A 23,775-nucleotide genomic window follows, 5' to 3' on the forward strand; every position below is an offset into this window, starting at 1 on the left:
AAGCAGCAGGACTTAATAGGGGAAAGATGCGTTTTAAACACAGCAAGCATACAAACACTTAACATTCACCCCAAATAACCGGGGATGCGACGTCAGACTGCTGTAGCTACACACATATACATACCTTCCCATTCATCTTTGATGTTGTCTCTAACATTCAAGTTAATTGTGACATCCGCTCGGACTCTCATGGGCCAGTTTTCTCCAATGTTGGGCTTTGCCACCTCTATGACCGTGAAAGAGACAATGGGCTGTGCCATTCGAGCCCACCCACCAAAGACAACGCCTCCATATTCAGACTGCCTGAAGAGCAAGATCAAAACAAGAGACTTTTGCATTCAGATCTCTAACACACACCAAAGCTAATGACATCATTGCAAATATATACAAAATTATACCACTGGAAGGGACCAAGGGACCGCCAATCCTACAGCTGGGAATTGCAATTTATCCAGGAAATTCAGCCCAAGGGAAATTGTTTGCCATTAGCAAGTTAGCAAATAATCTGTCCAGAGCCTGTTTGAGATTATAACTCACCCTAGGGAATGCTCTATTAAACCCAACACCTTTCTAATGGCCCCAGAAAAACCAGGGTAGGGAAGGAGTAGAGAAATCACACACAGAGGAAAGTTTTTCTTGATCCAACAGCTTCAAGGTTATAGTTGCATTCATTACCATGGTTTCATCCTACTGACACTATCCTCAATGTCCTGCCTGATTTCATAAGTAGACTCTAGGCGGAAGAGGTTGAAATTTCTCAGGAGGTAGTCATGGAGAGTAAGAAACTGTAGATTCAATTTCGGGAGGGCAAGGCAGCCTAAGGAAAGAAAAAGGGGAGAGGAGGAATGGTTTGTTTATTTATCATGTCAGACTTCTTCAGCCATTAGTTTTATGCAATTACAATCACATGGAGCAGGGCCACACTTCATTAAAGGGCACTTGTGTAGAGGGGAGCCTACTCTACACAAGCTTTCCTTTTCAGACCGCCAGCCCCAATCAAAAATTACATAGCTAGCAGGAGCTGGTTGGTTAAGCCCCATGCTGTTCTTCCGCATCAGTATGGGAACTGGGGGAAGCCATCTCTCTATACAATATTTGCACTAGTCCATCACTGTGCAGCCCCCACTGGAGAGATTTTTAGCACCACATCACAATCCTGGATTTGTATGAAGACAGAGTGCAGCCTCCATGGGAGGTTTTAGAAAGCATAATCACAACTACTCCAATCACCTCAACTGCACCAATCCATGATTAGGCAGAGTGGCAGACCAGAAACATTTAAAATTTAAGCATTTTCCAGAAAACATACCTTCACCAGAATAGTACTCAGTTGGGACTATATTTTCATCCCAAATAATCTTCTCGGTGGGATACAGAGGCATTTGATTGAGCTGCTGAATTTGAGAAATTCGACATTCATGCCGGGACACCTAGAAAAGACACAAACATCTATTTCTCGCCAACTGGTTTAAGAGGTAAATTGCAAAGAGAAAGTTAACCTTTTTATTTTATGCTGAACATGCAAGTTTGGTTCACGTGACATGATAAGCCAAACAAGAACAAATGTGGACAATCCTAAATGAGTATCGGGCTTGCGCAATCCTGTCCCATCCCCTCCTCTGATGCAACCAAGAAGACACTCTTCATCAGAATTTAGTCTCACTTTTAAAAGATCCTGGCTGAGCTTTACAGTCAAACCAATGATCATGGTTTAAAACATACTCTATAACTTCAAATCATGGATTATGAAGCTGCTGGCTTGCTAAACTAACCAGTTTGTTTTAAACTAGGAACCCCAGTGACGCCCTCCTCCACATCGCACAAGGGGAGAGCATATCAGCCCGTCACTTAGCTTGGGTTTGCTCAGCTTCATCCATACAGCACCAAATCATGTTTTAGTATTATGTGGCCACATTGTCAATATTTAGCTCTGAATATATTTTTATAAGTTTGCTGAAGCCGCTCCTATTTGTTGTATTGTTTAGTTTTCCATTTTCGCCAGGACACACAACAAAATGAAAAATTGTGCCCGATCACCACACTCATAAAAAACACCCTGTTGGCGGGTGAGGAACCTTTGGCCCTCCAGATATTGCTGAAATACAACTCCCATCATTCCTGGACATTGGCCATGCTTGTGGGGCTCATACAAGCTGTAGTTCAGCACCATCTGGAGGGACAAAGTTCCCCCTCTCTGCTGTAGGTTCATGAATGGTTTTACCTTGATGCAGGCATTCCCTCTTCTCTCTTAATTTTGGATCCAACAATGGTTAGCATTATATGTGCATTAGGTTGTTTGCTAACCATGGTTATTGAAAATGTTAGGATACATACAACCCAGTTTAGGGAGATTTGAAACTGAAAGGAGGGTGATGTTTATGGGATAGGAGACTGTGTGAGCAGCACGGAAGTCTACAATGCATTCTAAGTTGTCTAACTATGGTTAGGCAGTTGGGCAATGTGACATTTGCACCAGGCTACACACACATTCTACAACCTAAGTCCCAAAACTTGTGGAATATAAAAAAAACCCCAGATACATTGCTATACGCGACTGCCAGCACCCAGTTATGTAAGTCTAAAAAGTTGTGATGTATTTGGGACATTCACAGAATTAACAAAAGCCTATCTAGGCTGCATATTACATATTTGGAGGAGGGGAAGAGGAAGGGAGTCCTGAATAACAATTTTTAAATGTATTTCTTCCCCAGCAGTCCACTGGTCGGCTGAAAGACTACACAGCTTTGAATACAGTTTTGAACAGAGCCTCAGAGCACATGGCACACGTCCAGCGACGCATTAGCAACATTGCAGAGAGCTTGAACCACCACCCAACACAAGTAAATCTTCATGGCATCACACAATAGTTAGCAGCGTGACCTCGTTGTGACACAAAATGCAAAGTTCAAACCAGACATGTTAGGATGTTGCCTCCATCTGTTTGTGAGTCTCTTGAGGGAGAGACACACATGAATAAATAAATGTAACTGCAAATTAAAGTTCAGTAGCGCTAGCTGAGTGGGCAACTAAAACAGAATGTAAAGACTTGAAAATACACAAGCACTGCTGGAATAATGTTGACAAATTAAGAAGTGTGATCAGCACAACTTCACTGAACAATTTTTCCCAAGCAAGTGCATTTTTAAAACCTCACAAGACTGATATTTAAGATGCTTGGGTAAGATCATATAATAATTAATACCCTTCATACTAAAAAGGTCTTAATGACCATTCAGTTAGAAGGAAGAATTTATTAAATAGCTTAAATATCCATGCTATGCCGCAAATATAAATCTTTAATGCAGTGTTTCTCAAACTTGGGTCTCCAGCTGTTTTTGGACTACAACTCCCATCATCCCCAGCTAGCAAGCAGGGCCAGTGGTCAGGGATGATGGGAACTGTAGTACAAAAACAAGCGAGAGACCCAAGTTTGAGAAACACTGCGTTAATGTGTCAACTAAAGCCCCATTCACTCCAACAGTGCCCAACTCTTGACCATGAGGTTATGACTCCTTTAATAATATCAGAAAAAATCCTTGCTAAATGGGAGATTTTTGAGGGTAAAGGGGGGGGGGGCTGAATCGAAGGAAATGGGTCAGTTAAAATTTAAAAATGGTCCATAGGAATTAAGTTTCACCACCCCAAATCCCTGCTCTACATTTATGTTTTCCCCCCAATTACTACATTTTAATAGATGTGAACACAAAACAGCAAAGTTAGGCATAAATCTTAACCTAGGAGGCCTATGCATGCCTATACCCAGTGCTTTTTTCTAAAAAAATGTTTAGGGGTACTCTCATTTTCCTACTCATGTTGAAATACTGCCCCTCAATGAGGCCAAACTTAGATTCACAAAATGTTTAGGGGTATGCATATACATACCCCTAAAAAAGCACTGCCTATACCCAACCCTAATTCAGCTAATTCTTTTTAGTCACATTTGAAATCTACTGTGATAAAAATAAGTTGTCCCCTTTCTCCTTTCAGATCCTAATATATAACTTATTGAAACTATGAATTCATGTACTCTTGACATTTCTTTGTGCTATTGGCAGGATGTGAAAACACAGTACATAGGGTTTGGAGCGCACCCCAGGGATTTGCAACCCAACCCAGACTATGGTTGAGTCTCTGGTGCAGAATTTGAGGAAACCCAAGGAGCTGCAGGAAGAAGGGGAAAAACCCCCGGCCTGCCCTCTGATGCCTTGATAAAGAATCATGGTGTCCTATTCAACATCACAAAACAGCTTGACCCAGCAAACACAGACACAAGGCTGTTTACCAGCAGCTCGAGCAGAAACTCTTTGTCATAGCTTGTATTTTCCTCTTCAGGTAGGGCTGGCAATAAGCAGAGATAGGATGCCACCTGGTGGAGTGTTTCTGGACTGAAGAAAAAAGAATAAAGCAAAAGTCACATAGCACTTGAGCTTAATAAATGGAGCTGTTTGCTTTGAATTTCTGTCAGTGTCCTCCCCCCCCCCAAAAAAAGTACAATAACTATTTGTGTGGCCTACTGACCAAGATTTTGGTCTAGGCCATTCTGCATTTTAGCTATCACTCTTTGCTCTTATGCAAGGAACCTAACACTGAAAGAATTCTTGACAGATATCATTATTCATATTTTTTTAATTAAAAAAAACAACCTACAATCAGACAAATTCAACAACTTCTTTTGACATATGGAACCCCCAAACAGTGGAGTTAAGGCTGTAAACCAGATAGCCTTTACACATATACTAAGAGACATTGCCTTTCAGAAGCTGCCTTTGTTTTCCCTCCCTTCACCCCTCTTAAAATTCTGTTGGGGAGTTATTATTTGGATAAAGTAAACAAGAGATCACTCATGATTCTCTGAATCATAGTTTTAAATTTATCTATTGCTTGATTACTACAGGTGGCCACTATTTCTATTTAGGCAAACATTTCAGGGTTTATTTAGGCAAAACATTTACTAGAATAACCAAGCCGTGGTGTGTTGTTGTTGATGTCAAAGGGAGCTTCCAATACTAACTGTTGCTCAAACAATCAGCAACTCACTGTGAACTTGTGGGATTTCCTACTCCCCACACCAAATCATTGACACCCAGAAGAAGCAAATGATGAGAATAAAATAAATTAAAATATAACTTACCTTAGAGGCCCAAAAAGTTTTATGAGGGAGTCCCGTGTGTCTACAGCAGATACATTTGAGAGGGCAAAATTGTAGAGTTCTGGGAAATGTGCGAAAGCAGCTCTCTAGAATCCAACCAAGAACCAGGATGAGAAATCAAATGCTGTCTTTACTCAGTAACGTGACTTATGCAACACTCTGCAATTTAACAGGCCAAGTAGAAACCCTCACAAATAGCGTAAGGCTAGCTCACAGCAAGGTCTACCAGATAGATAGATAGATAGATAGATAGATAGATAGATAGATAGATATATATGCAGGTTTTGGTGTCTTCGGGTGTCTTCCCGTGTAAGAGTTGGGGTGTCTAGGCGACGTTTCGACGAGGTCTCACTCGTCATCTTCAGGCTGGTGCTTTCGGCTTCTTGTTACTGGAACAGAGCAGGATCTCAGTGTTTGAGTTCCTATAAATACTGTTGAGGGGGTGTGGTGTATAGCCTCCGACGTTCTGGGCAGAGAGGAAGTTCCCAGGTTAGTGTGCCTTTTCTTCTTTTGTTCCTTAATTACTTGAGGGATATCTTGAGTGATTTCTTGAGTGATATTCTGAGTACCACTTAGGAGGGTCATTAAGTGTGGATTAGTTGCTAAAGCTTTCGTGTCTTGACCTCTTGAGCTTGTGAAGAGTTTTTCTGAGAAGATGGCTGTACTGCACTTAGTTGTGCTCTGGCTTGGCTTCGTGTATAGGGGCGAGCTGTGGTTTTGTGCCCTGTGCCAGCCAGATCTGTGTAGGGATTGCAGGGGGGTGCAGCATCCGGAGGTGCCACTATGGTTTGGCTACTGGATGGTGTCTGTAATTTATCTGTGGAGAGGGTCTGGGTTTGGGTCTGGTGTGGTTGATTGGTGATGGCGTTCTGTGTGCCTCTGGTTCTGGTGTCGGTTTTTGTGGGGAGGGCTAATTTCCAGATGTCTGGCAGGCGGGACGTGTCGTCACGCTTGTTCATGTTGTGAGGGTGTTTCTCTATCTCGATGGCTTCCATGATTATTCTCTTGTGGTGATGTTCCATGTTAAAGAGCAATTTTTGTAATCCAAAAAGAAACACCCCCCAAAAACCAAGACACAGAAGAAAACAATGGCATGGCCCTCCTTCCTTATATCAAGGGCACTACAGATAAAATTAGCAAAATCCTCCATAAACACAATATCAAAACAGCCTTTTGCACCAACCAAAAAATAGCCAATATCCTCAGAAACCCCAAAGATAAAATCCAGTTGGAAAACCAAGGGGTCTATGAAATACCCTGCAAAGTCTGCCCAGCCACGTACATTGGACAAACAGACGAATAAATGCACGTATCGCAGAACACAAGAATGCCGTCAAAAAAGAAGAAAAAACTTCCTCTCTTTTCCAACACATGAAAGAAACAGGACACGAAATTAATTTTGCAGATTCCAAATTGCTCTTTAACATGGAACATCACCACAAGAGAATAATCATGGAAGCCATCGAGATAGAGAAACACCCTCACAACATGAACAAGCGTGACGACACGTCCCGCCTGCCAGACATCTGGAAATTAGCCCTCCCCACAAAAACCGACACCAGAACCAGAGGCACACAGAACGCCATCACCAATCAACCACACCAGACCCAAACCCAGACCCTCTCCACAGATAAATTACAGACACCATCCAGTAGCCAAACCATAGTGGCACCTCCGGATGCTGCACCCCCCTGCAATCCCTACACAGATCTGACTGGCACAGGGCACAAAACCACAGCTCGCCCCTATACACGAAGCCAAGCCAGAGCACAACTAAGTGCAGTACAGCCATCTTCTCAGAAAAACTCTTCACAAGCTCAAGAGGTCAAGACACGAAAGCTTTAGCAACTAATCCACACTTAATGACCCTCCTAAGTGGTACTCAGAATATCACTCAAGAAATCACTCAAGATATCCCTCAAGTAATTAAGGAACAAAAGAAGAAAAGGCACACTAACCTGGGAACTTCCTCTCTGCCCAGAACGTCGGAGGCTATACACCACACCCCCTCAACAGTATTTATAGGAACTCAAACACTGAGATCCTGCTCTGTTCCAGTAACAAGAAGCCGAAAGCACCAGCCTGAAGATGACGAGTGAGACCTCGTCGAAACGTCGCCTAGACACCCCAACTCTTACACGGGAAGACACCCGAAGACACCAAAACCTGCATTCCTGTACCCGTGAAAATCTACGAAAGCATATATATATATATATATATATATATATATATATATATATATTGGGGGGGGGGAGACATTGGAGACATTGTTAGTGGATCTGAGTTCACACATGAGAACTGTGTCACACTTCCATAGAATGGGCTGTAACCAACAAAGTTGTCCCATTAGCATAAGGACTTCCACTTGCACAACGAGACTTCATTCCTCTCTCTCTCTACTTTCTGTGTGTGACCCCCAAATCAGCTTTAGAGGGCTGGGGGAATCCCCAGAACAGACTTGGGGAAGCAGCATGCAGGAAGTGGAAAGGATATCCCGATATATAGGCATGAATGGGGCAACTTTGTTAGATGCAACTCAATGATTTCCTTTTTTTTCTGAATACTGGTTAGGATAGGGTGGTTGATAAGAAAACAGTTGGAACAAAAAAGACATGGCATCTATTTTCATTCTAACAGAAGCTACAAAGATGACAAGGGAGAGGGGCCAAATATTTCAAACCCTACTGTATCTGTATGTATGGGCTGCCTGCTATGTTAACATGAAGCTTAATGCAAACCTCAGGAGAGGGACAGCACACCACACTGTGGGAGTTGGGGAATGCCAGCATGATTCAAATTCCACCCTGCCTGGACAGACTGGCTATCTGCATAGGGCTTTGGCAGCTGACTTTCAGTACTATCCACTTACTAAACCAAGGACATGCCCCCAAACATCAAAGTTTCCTGAATGATCACTTATTTACCAACAGTACTTTATTCATATTAAGAACAGACATATCCACCCATGAAAGTGGAACTATTTCCAGGCTTACAAATGAGGTGGTTCCCCCCCCCAAGTCTGTCGTCACCCCTTTTCTGACAAGCAATCTTACACCAATGTCAAAGCCTTCAGTTACACCGGAGGCCGTTAAATACCTGGAGGGAAGTAATTCTGTCATAGTGAATAGTAGTCATCTCATTCTCTGTCAATGCATTTCCAGTCTGGTCATTAATTTCAAAACCAGTGTAGAATTTGAGCATGTCTAAAAGCTGAAACAAAATGGTGACAAATTAGATATACAGAAAGGCAGGGTCTTCAACCACCACATGGGGCCCAGTACTATATAGTCGAGGGATATTTCATTTTATTTCCAAAATGTAAAACAAACAAGTTGTATCATTTCACTGCTTAGAGAAGGCAATTTCATTTTTCAGTCCATTACAAGCCAGCTGTAAGAGAACATAGTGAAGAGAAGCTGGACCCTTGCTCCTCATGTTTTCTCTCACCCTTCCATTTTTACTCTCCCACTATCAAAGGGGAAGTAAAGGATGTATTATCACGTCCAGAATATACACACACCTCATGAGTGAGCCGACATTCAACATTAGTCATACATACAGTAAACATTTGTTTAAATGTATTCTGACATTACACTTCTGTGTGTGTGTGTTAGATGAGGCCCAGCAGGCCTGATTGTTATCTGTCCCCACCCCTGCGGGGCAACCCTGACCTGACATTAAAGCGCCAGAAGATGGACAGGTGGGTTGCCGGTTGCCCCTACCAAAGTCCCTTGCACTGAGCTTCCCAAGTGTTCAAAAGGAGGCTGGTTGTCAGGCACTGAAAGCATAGCATGAGGGGCTTTGCCGGCCCTAAGCTCATAGAGCTGACAAAGCTGCTTTGTGCAGGAATCAGCTGCACAACCAAATTCCCCAAGAGGAACTCAGTGACGCAGCTGATGGGCGGTGGGGGAACTTGGTTGCGCAGTTGATCCAGCCACAGCTGTACCTGCTCCTTGTGATCTCAGGTGTGGGCAGGTGGCCATGGTTTGAGGAAGATGGCCTTGCAGGCAATATTGAGAAGAGTCGGTGAAAGAAGACTGGAAGAAATTTAAAGACTATTTAAAGAAACATTGTAAAATTAATGAATGTTAGAAAGATGTTGGATAGAAACTAAGCGGTTTCCGGCTGTAATGCTTTAGGAGATATGAAAAAAGGATTATAAATGGGAAAAAGTTTAATGGTAAGGATTTGTTGAACTAACAAACTGAACTGGAATACAAAGAAGGGAAGTATGAGGAGGTCGGAGGAAATAAGGGTATGGAAGTTATGTTATTGAAAATTAATGTCTGTTTTTAACTGCTTATTATTTTGTATGTTTATTTTTTATTTTTTCTTATATGCAAAAAATCTTTTTTCAATAAATATCCTTTAAAAAAAATATTGAGAGCTGTGCCAATTGCCCCTAGTCTAGGTGCAGCTCCCTAAAGCTCATCCATACTTTTAAAATTGGCTTTAGCATGAAAAACCCAAATATAAGAAGGCTTAACAAAATTGCTTCAGCCACAGTTGCTCTCCATCTAGTGCCCCCTCCAAAGTCAGCAATGTTTAGCCACTGTAGTTGCGCTATGCTGCCTTCCTGTATTACATGCTTCTCATTAAGCAACACAACAGGGGCCAACAGCAAGCAGTGGTTGCCAACCATCACTTTCTAGCTGTGATGCTGTATTTTTTTTGGTAATAATGTTGTGTTGCCTTGGCTAGCGAGGATTTTGAGGTGCTGAAAGAAGTGCTCTGCAAAATCAAAGCGAGTCGTACCTGGCAGAAAAGATGACCCTCCTTGCCCCTTTTGGCTAGGCTGGATAAGTAACAATGCACAACGAGGTGGGAATCATCAAGTATCGTGTTAAACCAGCGTCGTGTTGGAAGTAGGGCCTATAATAATAATAAAATAAACAATCACATATATGTCAACATTTGGGAGGCTGTTAGTAACTAGAAGACTGGTTAGAATTCAGTGCTTTCTAAAAAAAAAGTTGGTGGTAGTATCCAAAATATCCATTTTAATAGTAGCATCTGTGCAATGCCCACAGGTCTTGCCCAATGGGCTATCTAATTTAAACAAAGATCAGAAACAAAACAAAACCAAAAACACAGAAGTCCCATTGAACTCAATGGGATTTACAGTGGTGCCCCGCAAGACGAATGCCTCGCAAGTCGAAAAACTCGCTAGACGAAAGGGTTTTCCGTTTTTGCGTTGCTTCGCTAGACGAATTTCCCTATGGGCTTGCTTCGCAAGACGAAAACGTCTTGCGCTTTTTTTTTAAAGCCGCTTGAAGAGGTGCAGTTGCAACGGACCGTGCTTCGCAAGACAAAAAACATCGCAAGACGAAAAGACTCGCGGAACGAATTCTTTTCATCTTGCGAGGCACCACTGTACTCCTGAACAGCCATATGAAGAATTAAGCCCTATCCTTCTCATTTAAAAAACAATTTCTAAATTCTTCATTAATAAAACATTACAAAAATGTTTCTTTTCTTTAAAACTCCTCCTAAAATATCTCCTTGTCAGATGTCAAAAACCGCAGCAGAAACTGGGGGTCAACAGACTATTGCAATACAGCTATTTCAATCATGTAATGCTGCTGCTTTTACAGCTCCATGCTACAAAAATACATGAAATAAGAAATGCAAAATAACTTACATGGCCATAACTGTCAAAAGGTTTTAGACAGACAGAGCACTTAATGGCAATGAGAAGCCTGAACTGGTTAAAGGGGGGGGGGCATATTTATTGCCAATAAAAAATGAACTGGTGGGAGCACATGGCTCACTTCCACCAAAGTCATGCTAATCGCTGAAATGCTCCAGCAGTTTAGCCTCAATCACAATATAGATGTAACCGAATACAAAACCCTGAAACGCCCTGGGGGAAGAAAAGGGATCTTAAGTATAGGTAAAGACACTCCGTTCAGATGGGACAAGCTACAGGAGAACAAATGTGATAGCTTTTTATAGCCGATTTCTGGTTTGCCAGTTCCAATCAGCACAACAGGCTTCAGAAACTATCTGAACTCCTTTAACTCTCCTGTAATGCCCTTAGCGCAGAATGAACCTACATGAAATGTTCTGATGCTTGGCATTTTGGCTACGATCCAGCAGCATCCCAGCTGAATATCTTGCATACCCTCTCTCTGGGGCCAGAATCCTGTTCAGAGTGGATAGGCTCAATGATACTAGCCATGTCCCTCCTTGGAAACGTTGAATTTTTAGCAGAGCAAACAAATATGAGAACATATCACATTTCTATCGAAGATTAAAGCCGTGGAGCTTCGTAGCTAACTGCATCCAGAATGGGTGACACAGCCACACTTTTTTACAGAGTCTCTCCTACTGAAATAATTTTACACATCTTAAAATAAAACAAAGGCAGTCGTATGTGATATAATTCCTGTCAGTTACCGATGCATGAACTAGTTCGCTATTCAAAACGAAAATTTTCAGGATATCCGGAAGAATGCTGCTAGGCATTTAAAAATATAACAACAATTTTGAAAGCCTTGCTAGGACCTTCTCACAATATAGAGACCATAGGAAGGCTGCTTCCAGTCAGCGTGTAGACAAACCTGAGCTATACAGACCGATGATCTGATTCAGTGTAAGGTTTGATTCAGTATAAGAGGACTTCCTATGCTCTATGTGCGAGTTAAACATACTTCAGTCAGCTGCTTCAACACTAGGACTAATGCAGCACATATTTTAGTTGTTCAAGAGGCTTAGATGCTACAGTAGATCACTATATTTATCCCATATTTGGCATACCTCTAGATCTATCATGAGTTCAATGAATCTTTCACAGTAATGCACTTTATCCATAGAGAGAGGACCTAGAAGTAAATGCAGGTAATTAAAAATGTAATCCTGGAACTTATGTATAATGCATCCAAATCAAATTTTGCTGATGCTTAAGAGTTATTTCAAGACCCTTGGTTCTAGGCAGAGATGGCCAAACAATTTCTATTTTTGTGCCTCAATTGCAGTCCAGTTTGGCAAGGAAAATGCCTTTTTTTCCCTTCTTCTGGCACATCAGGGACTGCCACAACTATTTTTTATTTTACTTTTTTCATTGAATTTGTATACCGCTCTTCATCCGTAGATCTCAGGACGGTTCACAGCGTATAAATAAAAGATAAACCACAAAATACATAATAAAAACAGAAGAAAGCAAAAACCACCCCTCCCACAAACACGTTTAAAAGGATATAGGGTGTTGGTCAGCCAAAGGCCTGGCTGAAGAGGAATGTTTTCGCCTGGTACCTAAAGGTGTCTCCAGCTGTTTCTGGACTACAGCTACCATCATGCCTAGCTAGCAGGACCAGTGGTCAGGGAAGATGGGAATTGTAGTACAAAAACAGATTGAGACCCAAGTTTGGAAAGCCCTGGTGTATAATGAAGGTGCCAGGCAAACCTCCCTGGAGAGAGCATTCCAGAAATGGAGAGCCTGAAGCTGAACAGAGCACCTTAAGACAACGGTACCCAATGTTCCAACTGACCTGGTATTTCCAGAAGGGAAGGTCAGACAGGGTGAGAGTATGCAAGGTTGGGAGCAGGTACCTGAAGGTGCACAAATCACCTTCAGGCGACAGCTTCTAACACTTTTCCCACGTGATTTTCATGCTGTGAAGCCGAAAGGCTGGGCAGGCAGTGAAGAGAGGTTTCTTAGGGCTCCTCAGCCAAAGAGGTCCCTGGCATTCTCCTACCTTACTTCCAACTCAAAAGCTTAGGAGGTGGCAGCGGCCACAAAACAGAAGAATTATTATTCCCTGTATAAGTAGAAAATATTCAGGCCAAGTTTGTCTATTCTAAAAATAAACCCTCAGTGGAGAGATATCCTTGAGGTGTTGGGTCTTTCAGCAGGGAGCGAAATCCTGGTGGATATTAAAAAATAATCACCAAATAATATTTAATGCGAAGCCAAGTATGCTTAAAGTAGAGAGCTAATTTGCAGTTGGGCAAGCACAGACTCTTAAGTTATGCATGAATAAGACTTGCCATTACTTCAAACTTACAATGTGACGCTGAATTTGAAAGTAGTTTTCTGAGAATTTACAAGTGACCTATTCATTTGAAGAACTGAAGCTAGTTTAAAAAAAGACAGTTCCCTTTCGATATTTAGCACATCTGTTTGACTGCTTTACAACTGAATCACTTCAAAAGTAAAGTCACTACGTCAGTCTAGCAAATTCTACACAGTGCAACAAGAACAAAAACTCCCCACAAAAGGGTTCAGAGAAATCTCCCTTTGTTTTGCATCAGAGAAACAAAGTCGTGTAATGAGGAGAATTTTTCAAATAATGCGTTCTACAGAATAGAACTCCTGTGCATTTAATAGCATGGTGATTTTGCTCCCATTCTGGAGCTAGCGCTCAAGGCAGGAATGCATGCCCTCCCTCCAAGATACTATAAGCTGCAATAGGCTGAAACAGGATAAATCACATTTTCATCTGGGATGCCTAAATTTGGGGAAAGGGCAAGGTAAAAGAGAAGAGGGTCTCTTGCATAAGCCCATACACTTACAATTTGAACTACATACCTGTAATGGGTATTGATTTTAATACAGAGATGAATTTCTGGATCAGTTGCGAAAGGAATCTTCTTTCTTGAAATGCCCTAAAAAACAACAACACATGATTCCACATCTTGCTTATGAACTTCCCAGATGGATCTGGTTGACCATGGCAGGAAGCAGAACGTTGGACTAGATAAGCTTCTGTTCTGACTCTGCAAGGCTCACCTTACGTTCTCACATAAGCAATTGTCTTACTGCATGTCTTTCAACCTGGCTTACTTGGGGAAGGTTCCTGGTCAGTCTATTTCATGTGTCAGTACTGGATGAATAAACCAAATATGCCAGTATAATATGCAGGAACATATTGTGGTACAGCTGCACTGTATCACATCCACTACCCACTATACCCAGATGGCAAGCAGATGTGGGGTCTTAGTCAGCCCAACTCCTGCTTTCCCCAAGCAGCATGCGGTACAAATGGGCCTTTGCCAAAACAGCTTTTCTTCACAGACAGCAAATTACAATCCCCACACATGATTTTTTAAAAGCAATACTATTAAACTTACTGTGCCCGAGTATTTTCATCCATTTTCTCGTCATTCTTCTTGATCAAATTCCAAAACTTTCTAAGCTTTGATGTCTTTTTCAATTCGAGTGCCAGACGAGCCTAAAAGGGTGAGACGATGAATTCTTAATAGTATGATGAGCTAGATCTCTAGTATTTCCATCCATCGAATTTGGGTCCCCCAAAGGTAATTTCAAAACCCTAAACTGAACAGGAACTTATGCTTGCCCATTGCAAAGGCAGAAGATTTTAAAAGTCTCCAAAACCGCTGATTAAAATAGCAATAAATCTCTGAAAGCAGAAGCTGTTATACAATGGTTCATTAGAATGCAGCAGAAATGGTCCAGTGAACCTCCATGTCCACATGATGCTTCAAAGGTTCCCTGCATTCTTTATGAAACACTTACAGGCTGCAGTCCCATCCACATGGGCAGGGAGATAAGCTGCTGGACTTGCCCTCTGATCAAATCCACTTCCTGTTGCAAGAAACAGAACAGGCTATTAGTATGGTTGTGAGGCTTGGATTCAAAACTACAGTTGCACAAATGGAAGGCACCTCTAGTTGCACAAGGAGGAAGGGGTGTCCCCAACGTTTGGCAATTCCCTTCCCACTACAGCCTCAACATGCCACCTCCCATGCTCTACTGGGAAGACCCCCAAACCCTCCAGAATGGCTTTTGGAAGGCTGCAGTGGTAAGTCAGGAAAGCTCTATTCCATGAGGAAAGGGGAATGAATAATCTACAGCCGTCCAATATCGCTAGTATTCCATCAAATCAAACACGGCCCGTGAGCCATGAATCACGGCTTGTCAGTTCTCCAAAAGCAGGGAAAAGAAGAAAAATCCCCGCTAATGTACTTCGTTTGGTGGGTCAATTTTTTTGCAGATCTGATGTTAAGGGGTTATCATCTGGTTCTATAGAATTTTCTGTGCACGGAGTGGCTTCCGAGTCATAACCCCCCTACTCTCGAGAGGCCCAGGCTGGATATCACCTCTATAAAGCCAAATGCTAACCAAAAGGAAGACTTAACTGTCCATTTGAAGAATCATATATACTAAGAGCAAACAAAGATGCAGAGTTCTATCGACTATGTAGCCCAATGTGGCTATTGAGAAAGAAAACATCTATGGGGAAGATGGGGAAGAGGGAGGCTGGAGTAGCCTGAAAGAGGACAAGACTAGCAGGAACACTGATCAAAAGTTACTCTGCAATACGACACTTTCATGAAAGTCCCTCTTACTAAATCCTAGGGCTTAGCTACTGAATATTTGCCCAGTGAAAGAGGTCTTGGAACACCTGCAGAACCTGCTCAAACATAGGCTCTGATTTATCCTTAAGAGAAATACAATCTCTAGTTGAGGAGCAGGCATTGGGAATGGCTCTAAATGGATCTTTGGAATCCTAGCGTAATAAATGCCACTTAAGAGGACTCCTTCAGAAGAATACTGTGACAACTGAATGTGGAAAGGCACAGCATGCTAACAAGAAGAGGCTGCTCTGAGTAGACAGGACTATGGACACTACTGCCATATTTGCCAAACACACCATAAATGACAACAATGACAAATCTCTGAAGAATAAAGCTTACCAGACTGTTGAAGCAGTGGTCAAGGAAGAGCAGGAGTATGGTCTGCTCCTGCAGAGAGAACTCGCTGTCACTCTCAGCCAAGGAAGCACCCAGCACACGTTTGAAAAAGAACGGAAAGTGCTCTGGCTTCTTTTTGAATGTCTAAGGGGAACATAAAGTCAGCAGTGAGCTCACATGGAACATCTTTTTCATATTTCTATGCTGTGTGGATGCATAGTGGGGGAATGCACTCACTGGGCATGACAACTGTAAGCTGTTGGCAAGCACAGACTGGCCATTTGCTCATAGGTTTACTGCCGGAACTAGCTATGTAGTAGGAATCGTAGCATTGTAGCATTTGTGCTTCACAGTAAGCAATTTGGTGATGAACACCAACAGAACAGCTGTATCTTTGAACAATGCAAAAGACAATGAGTGATATTCAATATTAGTTATACTCAGAGTAGATGCACTGAAATCAATGGACTAAAATTATTTAGGTCTGTTAATGGGTTTCCTCTTATTAAACACTGGATATAATTGCTGAAGGGACAAAAGCAGGAGTCAGACCAATCACTTCTATCTTCTTGAGGAGAAATAGTTGGGTAGTACCCAAATACAATACCCACACTTCTATACCCAGCTGAGGGGTAAGCACAACATCTTTTTTCCGAATGTACAAAGGATCACAATGGGGGCAAACTAGCAAATAACAGAAGTGATTCACTCACAACAGACCTGTGTCCTGCAGCATGATAGAAATTGGGTTATCAGTGAAAACTCAAAAAGTAAAAGTAGAAATAGACCGTGTACAGAAAATTGAAGGCTTTTTATAATAAATAAATAAACTGAGACCCAAACAAGATGTGCTGACAGAAGCTTTTCTTGAAATGCAGCTTCAGAGAGGCATTTTTTAATTTTAAAAAATCAGGAATATGACAGGGAAATAATTAGTTAAAACTTATTACTTCCCCTCTGGAACTCTCAAGGCTGCTACTTACATAACAAAACCGTGTATTATCCAACTTCATCTCCTTTGGCTCCAAATGGAAACCAAGACCCCATTCCAAAAATCCTAGCAATATTGCTGCTTCCTTCCTCTGCCTCCACCAAGGTCACTATGCTCCCACCCCCTGCCCAAAGAACACTTCATTGCATTACCACAGGCATGCCTCTTAATGTAAGGATGTCTCTTAGCATTACTGGAAGATGAAGCTATGCAGACTGGAAACTATTGATAATGTAAAATGGCCCCAAAGCAAACTTGTTCTCCAGTTTCCAATAAAGCTGTCCTACAGAAACGAACATTTCTCTTGCCATTATCTTTTGACAGCACAAAAAACTTCGCCATTAAGTGCCAGACTTTGTCAAGTCACAACGCAGAGAAAACACCTCCAATCACTGAAACAATTCTTTTCACATTTCTCCTGCTTCCACTGTGAAACCTTTCAACTGTCCCTTGCTATTCTCTAACAGGAGCCTGCTGTTGTTTTAAAAGGCCGTGGCAGACGACTTCAGACGAGGCACAGTGACAGCCGGTATTGCGCTTTCTGACATGCGATGACACTTTAAGTGGGCAATGTGAAAGTTGCAAATTGTTGCTCAAAGTTACTGCAGGCTATAATTGAAGTCTATTACCTCCCATGCGGGAACGTTCTCCCTGAACTTTTCATTCACCATACAACAGATTGACATCAAATAAGCCTTGCTGGACACCTCGGGAGAATAATTCATCCACAAGTAATTTTCAAGGTACTGGCTGTGAAAAGTGAAAAGACAAGAGAGTTACCACCCATCTAATATGTCATTCATCGGGGGACAAGAAACATAATGATCTTTTTTAAAAACTAAAAAAGTCATCTATATGATTTGTACGTAGCTTCCAATGTCGCCTCCAACACAGGTCACTGCAATAAAAGTTACCAGGGCCATTTAAATCAATCTGAGTGAGGACAGCACATGAATTAGCCCTCTGGAACACTCTGTTCATTAAAGAAGTTTTACATGTACTTGGTACAAGCACTACATTAGTCTGAACACTAATTCATGCTGATTTTGTAAGGAGAATAAGAATAAGCATCCCTCCTACTTGCGACACGCACTTCAGAGGACATTTGCTTTAGTACTCAAAGGCAAATGCCTCCTGTCTCTTGAAATAAAAGCCATCAACCTAACATAGAAAGGCTTTAGGAAAGTCATTACTACACCAAATAAAACATGAATTGTGGGAAAAAATGAATCGACAGGATGGACACTTGCGAATGCGCTAAAAAGCAGGACAACTTGGTTTCACAAGCATAAGCAAAATCAAAAACCTATTTGGGAGTTGAGGATATTCAACCTAGAGTGGCCACAAATAACTTCCATGCACTCCCCCTCCTCCCTACAGCATCTTATAACTTGCTTCTTCCTAGCCCAGGGTTTCCTAAACTGTGGTCTATGGACCACCAGTGATCTTCAAGTGTCATTCAGCTGGTCTGCAGCATGTCCCCCTTAAATATTCATACTGATTTTTAAATTTTTTTCATATTGGGGTTTTAAAATTTCCTATACTGTATCTTATTGTATTATAATTTGAATTCTTTGGAATGCAAGTTGTAATACATTGTATTACAATATAATAAACAGAAGAAGCAATAACAATACCACTGCCTCTATCCCTCTGCATTATGCTTGCCACTACCAGCAGAAAAATATTTAAGTGGTCCACCAGCACCATCAACAATTTTCTAGTAGTCCATGGGAGAGGGGTAAGTTTGGGAACCACTGCCCTAACCAAAACAACAAACCTTTTCTACATCTAGCTCATGTCGAGGCTCCTCCAAGCCCCATTATGAAAATTTATTTGTGTTCCATCCAAAGACCTATTTACCCAGCCCATCTCCATTCTTCCAGCAAAGGCTCAGAGGTTTTTCAATCTAATTGGGCAAGGATCACATCCCATTAAAAGTTTATACACTACAGGCTCAGTGCAAAAGCAAAGGTTTCAACAAAGTTACATAAAACACCCAGAGTGTCATCACTGCTTACAGGAAAAAAAACGAAGCAGGAGGAAGCTTTGTTTTCTCTAAAAGTTTGGAAGAGTTAAACAAAAACCTATACTTTAGCTGGCGTAACATTGTATTTCCTGTAGTTTCCACTATACAGCTTATGACACACTGGGATATGGCCAGGTGAAGGAATGAGCTACATTATCTTTCCAAACAGCTATGGTATTTCATCCTTGACTTAGTAATGGTAAATACAAATATTATTTGTATAGAAATTAGAATGTTTGAAGCATTTCATACAAATTATGTCAGCAATCCTTATAACGACCCTGTAAGATATATTCAGAGATAGAGCCAGCATTGCACAGTGGTTAGTGTTGGACTAGGGAGCCAGGTTCAAATCCCCAGGCAACCATGAAGCTCAGGGGTGATCTTGGACCAGTCACTGTCTCTTGGTCTATCCTACCTTACAGGGTCGTTGTGACAATGCCTTGAGTTTTCTGGTGGGCTATATATGTATCAAACAAACAAACAAAATTATAATCTCCATCTTGCAGATAGAGGATGTGGAGATTAAGCTAGGATATAGTGGATTGCTAATAGCCAATTAGTAAATTTATGGCAAAGGAGATTTTTGAACCAGTAAGACACTACCGCACATGGGTCAGATTATCATTTTGAAGTGCATTTCTTTCTCCAAAAACACTTACCTAAATTCCAGAAGCATGATTTTTCTAATCGCAAATCTGAAATCACAGGCAGGGGGAAAAATTAACATTTCAACTCTTGCCTAAATTAGTTTACCTTATGTTGTATAATTGAACTCAAGGGGTATTGTGCTTTGGATAGCAGATTCCTTATGGTGCTGATGATGGACTTTTGATTGCTCCACATCTCTTGTGATATAAATCACTGCTGGGTTCTCTGCTGTCTCCCATGCTATGTAACATCCAGCAGAGGCTGGTCTATTAGAATGAATGGACCATCAATATCAGTCTGCCTCAACCAGCTCCCACCTGTCTGTCCCCATTTACAAATAGTTCAGTAGGTGGCATTGGCTATCAACCTTCTCCTCCTTAGTCTTAGTGTTACAGGGAGAAGGATGGGGAGAAAACCTGAATTAGTTGGTTTTGAATATTATTGTCTATGGCTGGTGACCTCCTTCCCTTCTCCCCTACCAGTTGTGATGGGCACCAGCTTTCACTGTTAACATGAAACTGCCATCAGAGATGTCATCAGAAAACTAACAACTCCCAGCTGCATTTCTCTTTTTCATTCAGTCCAGATGGCATTGGGATATATGAAGGTTGCAAGTCTTATATTATGGTTTTAAACTGTATTTTTCTCTCTTATTGTATAAGCCAACTTGAAGGAGATTTACAGTGGTACCTCGGGTTGCAGACGGGATCCATACCAGAGCTCTGACCAGATCCCAAGGTTTCCGCAACTTGAGGGACCATTTCTGGGCATGCGCGCACGGCGAAACCCGGAAAAATACTTCCAGATTTGCCACGTACGTATCCCAAAGGATATGTAACCGGAGGTGAACACAAGTAGAGGTACCACTGTACTCATAAAGACAGAAAAAGACTATAAATCTTTTAATTAAATAAAAATTCTAGACAGGTGGCCATAATCAGTGGTGAGATGCACTGGTCTATGGCCTGTATTTCTTCTAAGGAATAATAAAAAATTGTCCTTGCAAGACAATTTATGCAAGAAAAGCATATACATACACAAAATTCGGACACTTATTTTATGGAGACTTCACTGTTTGAAAAGTCAAAAATGTGTCTATTATGATACTGATAATGGATAACAGAGAAAATGCAGTATACATACTTGGACCTAACAATTTCTTTTCCATACACATCTTCAATAACCTACAACAAAGAAAGAGAGAGGGTTTTTTGAAAAAAGAAAAAGATATGCAGCACAATTCTTGCTCTCCTTTATCTCCTCTTTTCAGTAACATGCATTTTCAGAGATGAATTCTTTAACACCATCAACACAGTAGAATGGTCTTAAAACTACAATAATGCTTCATGTTTTCAACAAATGAAATCAGAAGTATTAAGAAGACTGTGCAGGGAAGGAATAATAATCTATGCACTGAAATCAAATTGGTTTTTAAAATAAACTTCAAGGAACCTTTGGAGGTTTGACAAAATATTCCATTATATAAGCAGCAAATATAGAATAGACTGTAAAAGCTGCTGTCAGGGTGGCTTATTTGTACAGTTTTAAACAAAGTGCTGAAATCAAATCAACATTCTTCCTGTTCTGTAATCCAAAGTATTTTTTTTTACTTTAAATACGAGTTTCTAGGATTTATTGCACTACCAATTTAAAATAGAACTAACAATGTTTTAAGCATTTACCTTCGACTCAAAAGGTAGCCTTTTCTTGACATGTGGTGCCCAGTACTTGTTTGCCAACTGTAAGATAAAAGGTCATCCCATTAAAATATACAATCAGAAGTCCTAGCCTACTCTAGCGAAACCTCCATTCTATAGGATAACATGAGAATATTTCCATACTTTCCCTCTGTGTACAAAAAGGGTAAGGATGCAAGGTTTTATACAGTCGTACATTGGTTTTCAAACAGCTTAGTTCTCAAACATTTTGGCTCCTGAACGGCGCAAACCCAGAAGTGACTGTTCCGGTTTGTGAACTATATATGGAAGCCAAATGTCTGACGGGGCTACAGCTTGGCTGCTTCCTGCAACCAATCAGAAGCCGTGCTTTGGTTTCCAAACGTTTATAAATAATAGTTTAATAACTTGAATATTTAAACACTGCTGAGCCTTTGCCCTCTAGATGTTTTGGCCAGTGCTAGCAGGGGCTGATGGACATTGCAGTTCAATGTCAAAGGCACCTGGTGGGTAAAGTCTGAGCTACCTACTCATTATAGGGCCAGCTTGGAGTAAGCAAGTTGTTTCCTCTGGGTGAATGGCAGGCACACCAGTTTGTTGAAAGCTATTTTTTTTTAATAATGAAAAAGGACTGGCAGAGATTCTTATTTTGAGCCCTGATTTATAAGGCAAAATATCTTACAAGTATAATGGGCTGCTTTGGGGGCACAGTCCTAATCTCTCCCTGGTGAGTACAGTGAATATATCCTCTGTGTGTGGTCCAGCCATTCATTTTATCAGTCAGCAAAATGATGGTGCCTGTCAAAAGGACTTACTGCAACTATATGCAACCGCACTCAACAGATCATAATAATGACCTTTCTTCATGGTGTTAATTGTTGTCCATGGGTATTTGGAACAATTCCTTTCCTCTATTATTAAATACAAAGTTCAGTGTTGGAAGAAACAAGTCATATGTGCCTAATGGCCAATACACCCACAAATACAATACTTTTGACACTGAAGACAGAAAGTCTTTTGGAAGCATGACATTTTGCAGGAAACATGGTTGAGGTATCCTGCCTTAGTGTGATCATCAACAAAACCTCCGTGTTCCGGGGCAGTGCACCTAGTCTAACTATACTATTGATTCCATATTTTACCAACGCTTTCCCAGAGGCATCTATCCAGCTTCTGCAGAAAACAGGTGCTGGATTAGAATATGAAATGTCTGTCTGATTCAGCAGCACTGTTCCTACGAGAGCATAAAAGGAGTGCTGCTGGATAGACCAAAAAGGCCAATATAACCCAACATCCTGTTCTCACTGTGGTCAACCAAGTAGGTGCCTTATGGAAAACCCACGAGCAGGACAAAGTTTTAATTTGACCAGTGTTTAACTGCTTTTAATGGTTTCTCATTGTTCTTATTTTTATCTGTAAGCCTCCTTGAGTCCCTGTCAGGGGAAAAAGCGGGGTATGATGAAATATAACAACAACAACCACAACAACCCAGATGTTTAGAAATGCCGGTGCAAATTCTAATCTATTTTAATGTTTTAACTTCTTGTATACAGTGGTACCTCAGGTTAAGTACTTAATTCATTCCGGAGGTCCGTTTTTAACCTGAAACTGTTCTTAACCTGAAGCACCACTTTAGCTAATGGGACCTCCCGCTGCTGCCGCGCCGCCACTGTGCGATTTCTGTTCTCATCCTGAAGCAAAGTTCTTAACCCGAGGTAATATTTCTGGGTTAGTGGAGTCTGTAACCTGAAGCATCTGTAACCTGAGGTACAACTGTATTTCAACGCACCATAAACTTTTCCTGGTTTTATCTTTTCGTAAACGGCTTTTGATGTGTTTTCTTCTTGGAATCAACCAACTTCATGAAACAAACAAACAAAACCGAAAGGACAGCATTCCTAGCCATTGATTACCCAGAGACGCAGTGCCTCTATAATCCTAATGGTGGCCTAGTGGTTAGTGAAAGACCGAAAACCTAGGAGACCAGGGTTCAAAAACTTTCCTGGGCATTAAAAGCTCACTGGGCGACCCTGGACCTCCCACCTTAGCCTACCTCGCAGGGTTGTTGTTTTTTGGGGGGGGGTTAAATGAGAGGCGAGGGAAGAACCTCCTTGGAGGGGGGGGACGAGAAGGCGGGAGACAAGTGCAATCAATAGATAAAGGGATCCCCCCAGAGGGGGTGGGGGCTTCCCTCATGTGCCCCTTCAAAGGGGGACGAGCCCCAGATCTCTCTCCACCTGAGCCCAGCATCTTCTGGATCCCTTTGCTCCCTTCGGGTCTGAGGTGGGGGGGCATGGGGGGCTCACCTGCGTCACGAACTCGGCGTTGATCTGCGACACGGTGGGAGCCACGATCTTCTTGGGCGCAGGCGGCTCCTGCTGGGCTCCCGCCGAGGAGATCGCCGGCGCTGCTGCCATGTTGCTTCCGCGCAGCAGCCCCTTCCACGCCTCTTCCACGAGGCCAGCCTCCCTGCCCTCTCTCTCTTGAGAACCACGCTTGGTATCGCCCGTTCTCTCCCCCACCCCCCGTAGTATGGTTTCGCCCGCCAGGACTGAAGCCGAAGCCGCTCACGCTACTTCCGCTTCCTTTACAGATTCCGTTCGCCTCTTCCCTTTCCCCTCGC

General features: G+C 41.9%; 1 protein-coding gene across 1 annotated transcript in view; it reads right to left on the bottom strand.

Moving 5' to 3' along the window:
• Positions 1–23,775, bottom strand: part of AQR (aquarius intron-binding spliceosomal factor) — a 54,052-nt gene extending 30,277 nt beyond the window's left edge. The window contains exons 1-17 of the mRNA XM_083506134.1: positions 23,459–23,775; positions 21,159–21,215; positions 20,620–20,660; positions 19,488–19,523; positions 17,426–17,546; positions 15,809–15,949; positions 14,628–14,696; positions 14,222–14,322; positions 13,680–13,756; positions 11,909–11,973; positions 9,905–10,021; positions 8,246–8,359; positions 5,132–5,235; positions 4,283–4,385; positions 1,310–1,430; positions 676–817; positions 125–303 (exon numbers count right to left, since the gene is read on the bottom strand). Coding sequence (XP_083362260.1) covers positions 125–303; positions 676–817; positions 1,310–1,430; positions 4,283–4,385; positions 5,132–5,235; positions 8,246–8,359; positions 9,905–10,021; positions 11,909–11,973; positions 13,680–13,756; positions 14,222–14,322; positions 14,628–14,696; positions 15,809–15,949; positions 17,426–17,546; positions 19,488–19,523; positions 20,620–20,660; positions 21,159–21,215; positions 23,459–23,569 — 1,699 coding nt within the window. The 5' untranslated portion in view covers positions 23,570–23,775. The remainder of the gene's footprint in view (positions 1–124; positions 304–675; positions 818–1,309; positions 1,431–4,282; positions 4,386–5,131; positions 5,236–8,245; positions 8,360–9,904; positions 10,022–11,908; positions 11,974–13,679; positions 13,757–14,221; positions 14,323–14,627; positions 14,697–15,808; positions 15,950–17,425; positions 17,547–19,487; positions 19,524–20,619; positions 20,661–21,158; positions 21,216–23,458) is intronic.

The sequence above is a fragment of the Podarcis liolepis genome (assembly GCF_965112155.1).
Source record: "Podarcis liolepis genome assembly, chromosome: 1".
NCBI lineage: Eukaryota > Metazoa > Chordata > Lepidosauria > Squamata > Lacertidae > Podarcis > Podarcis liolepis.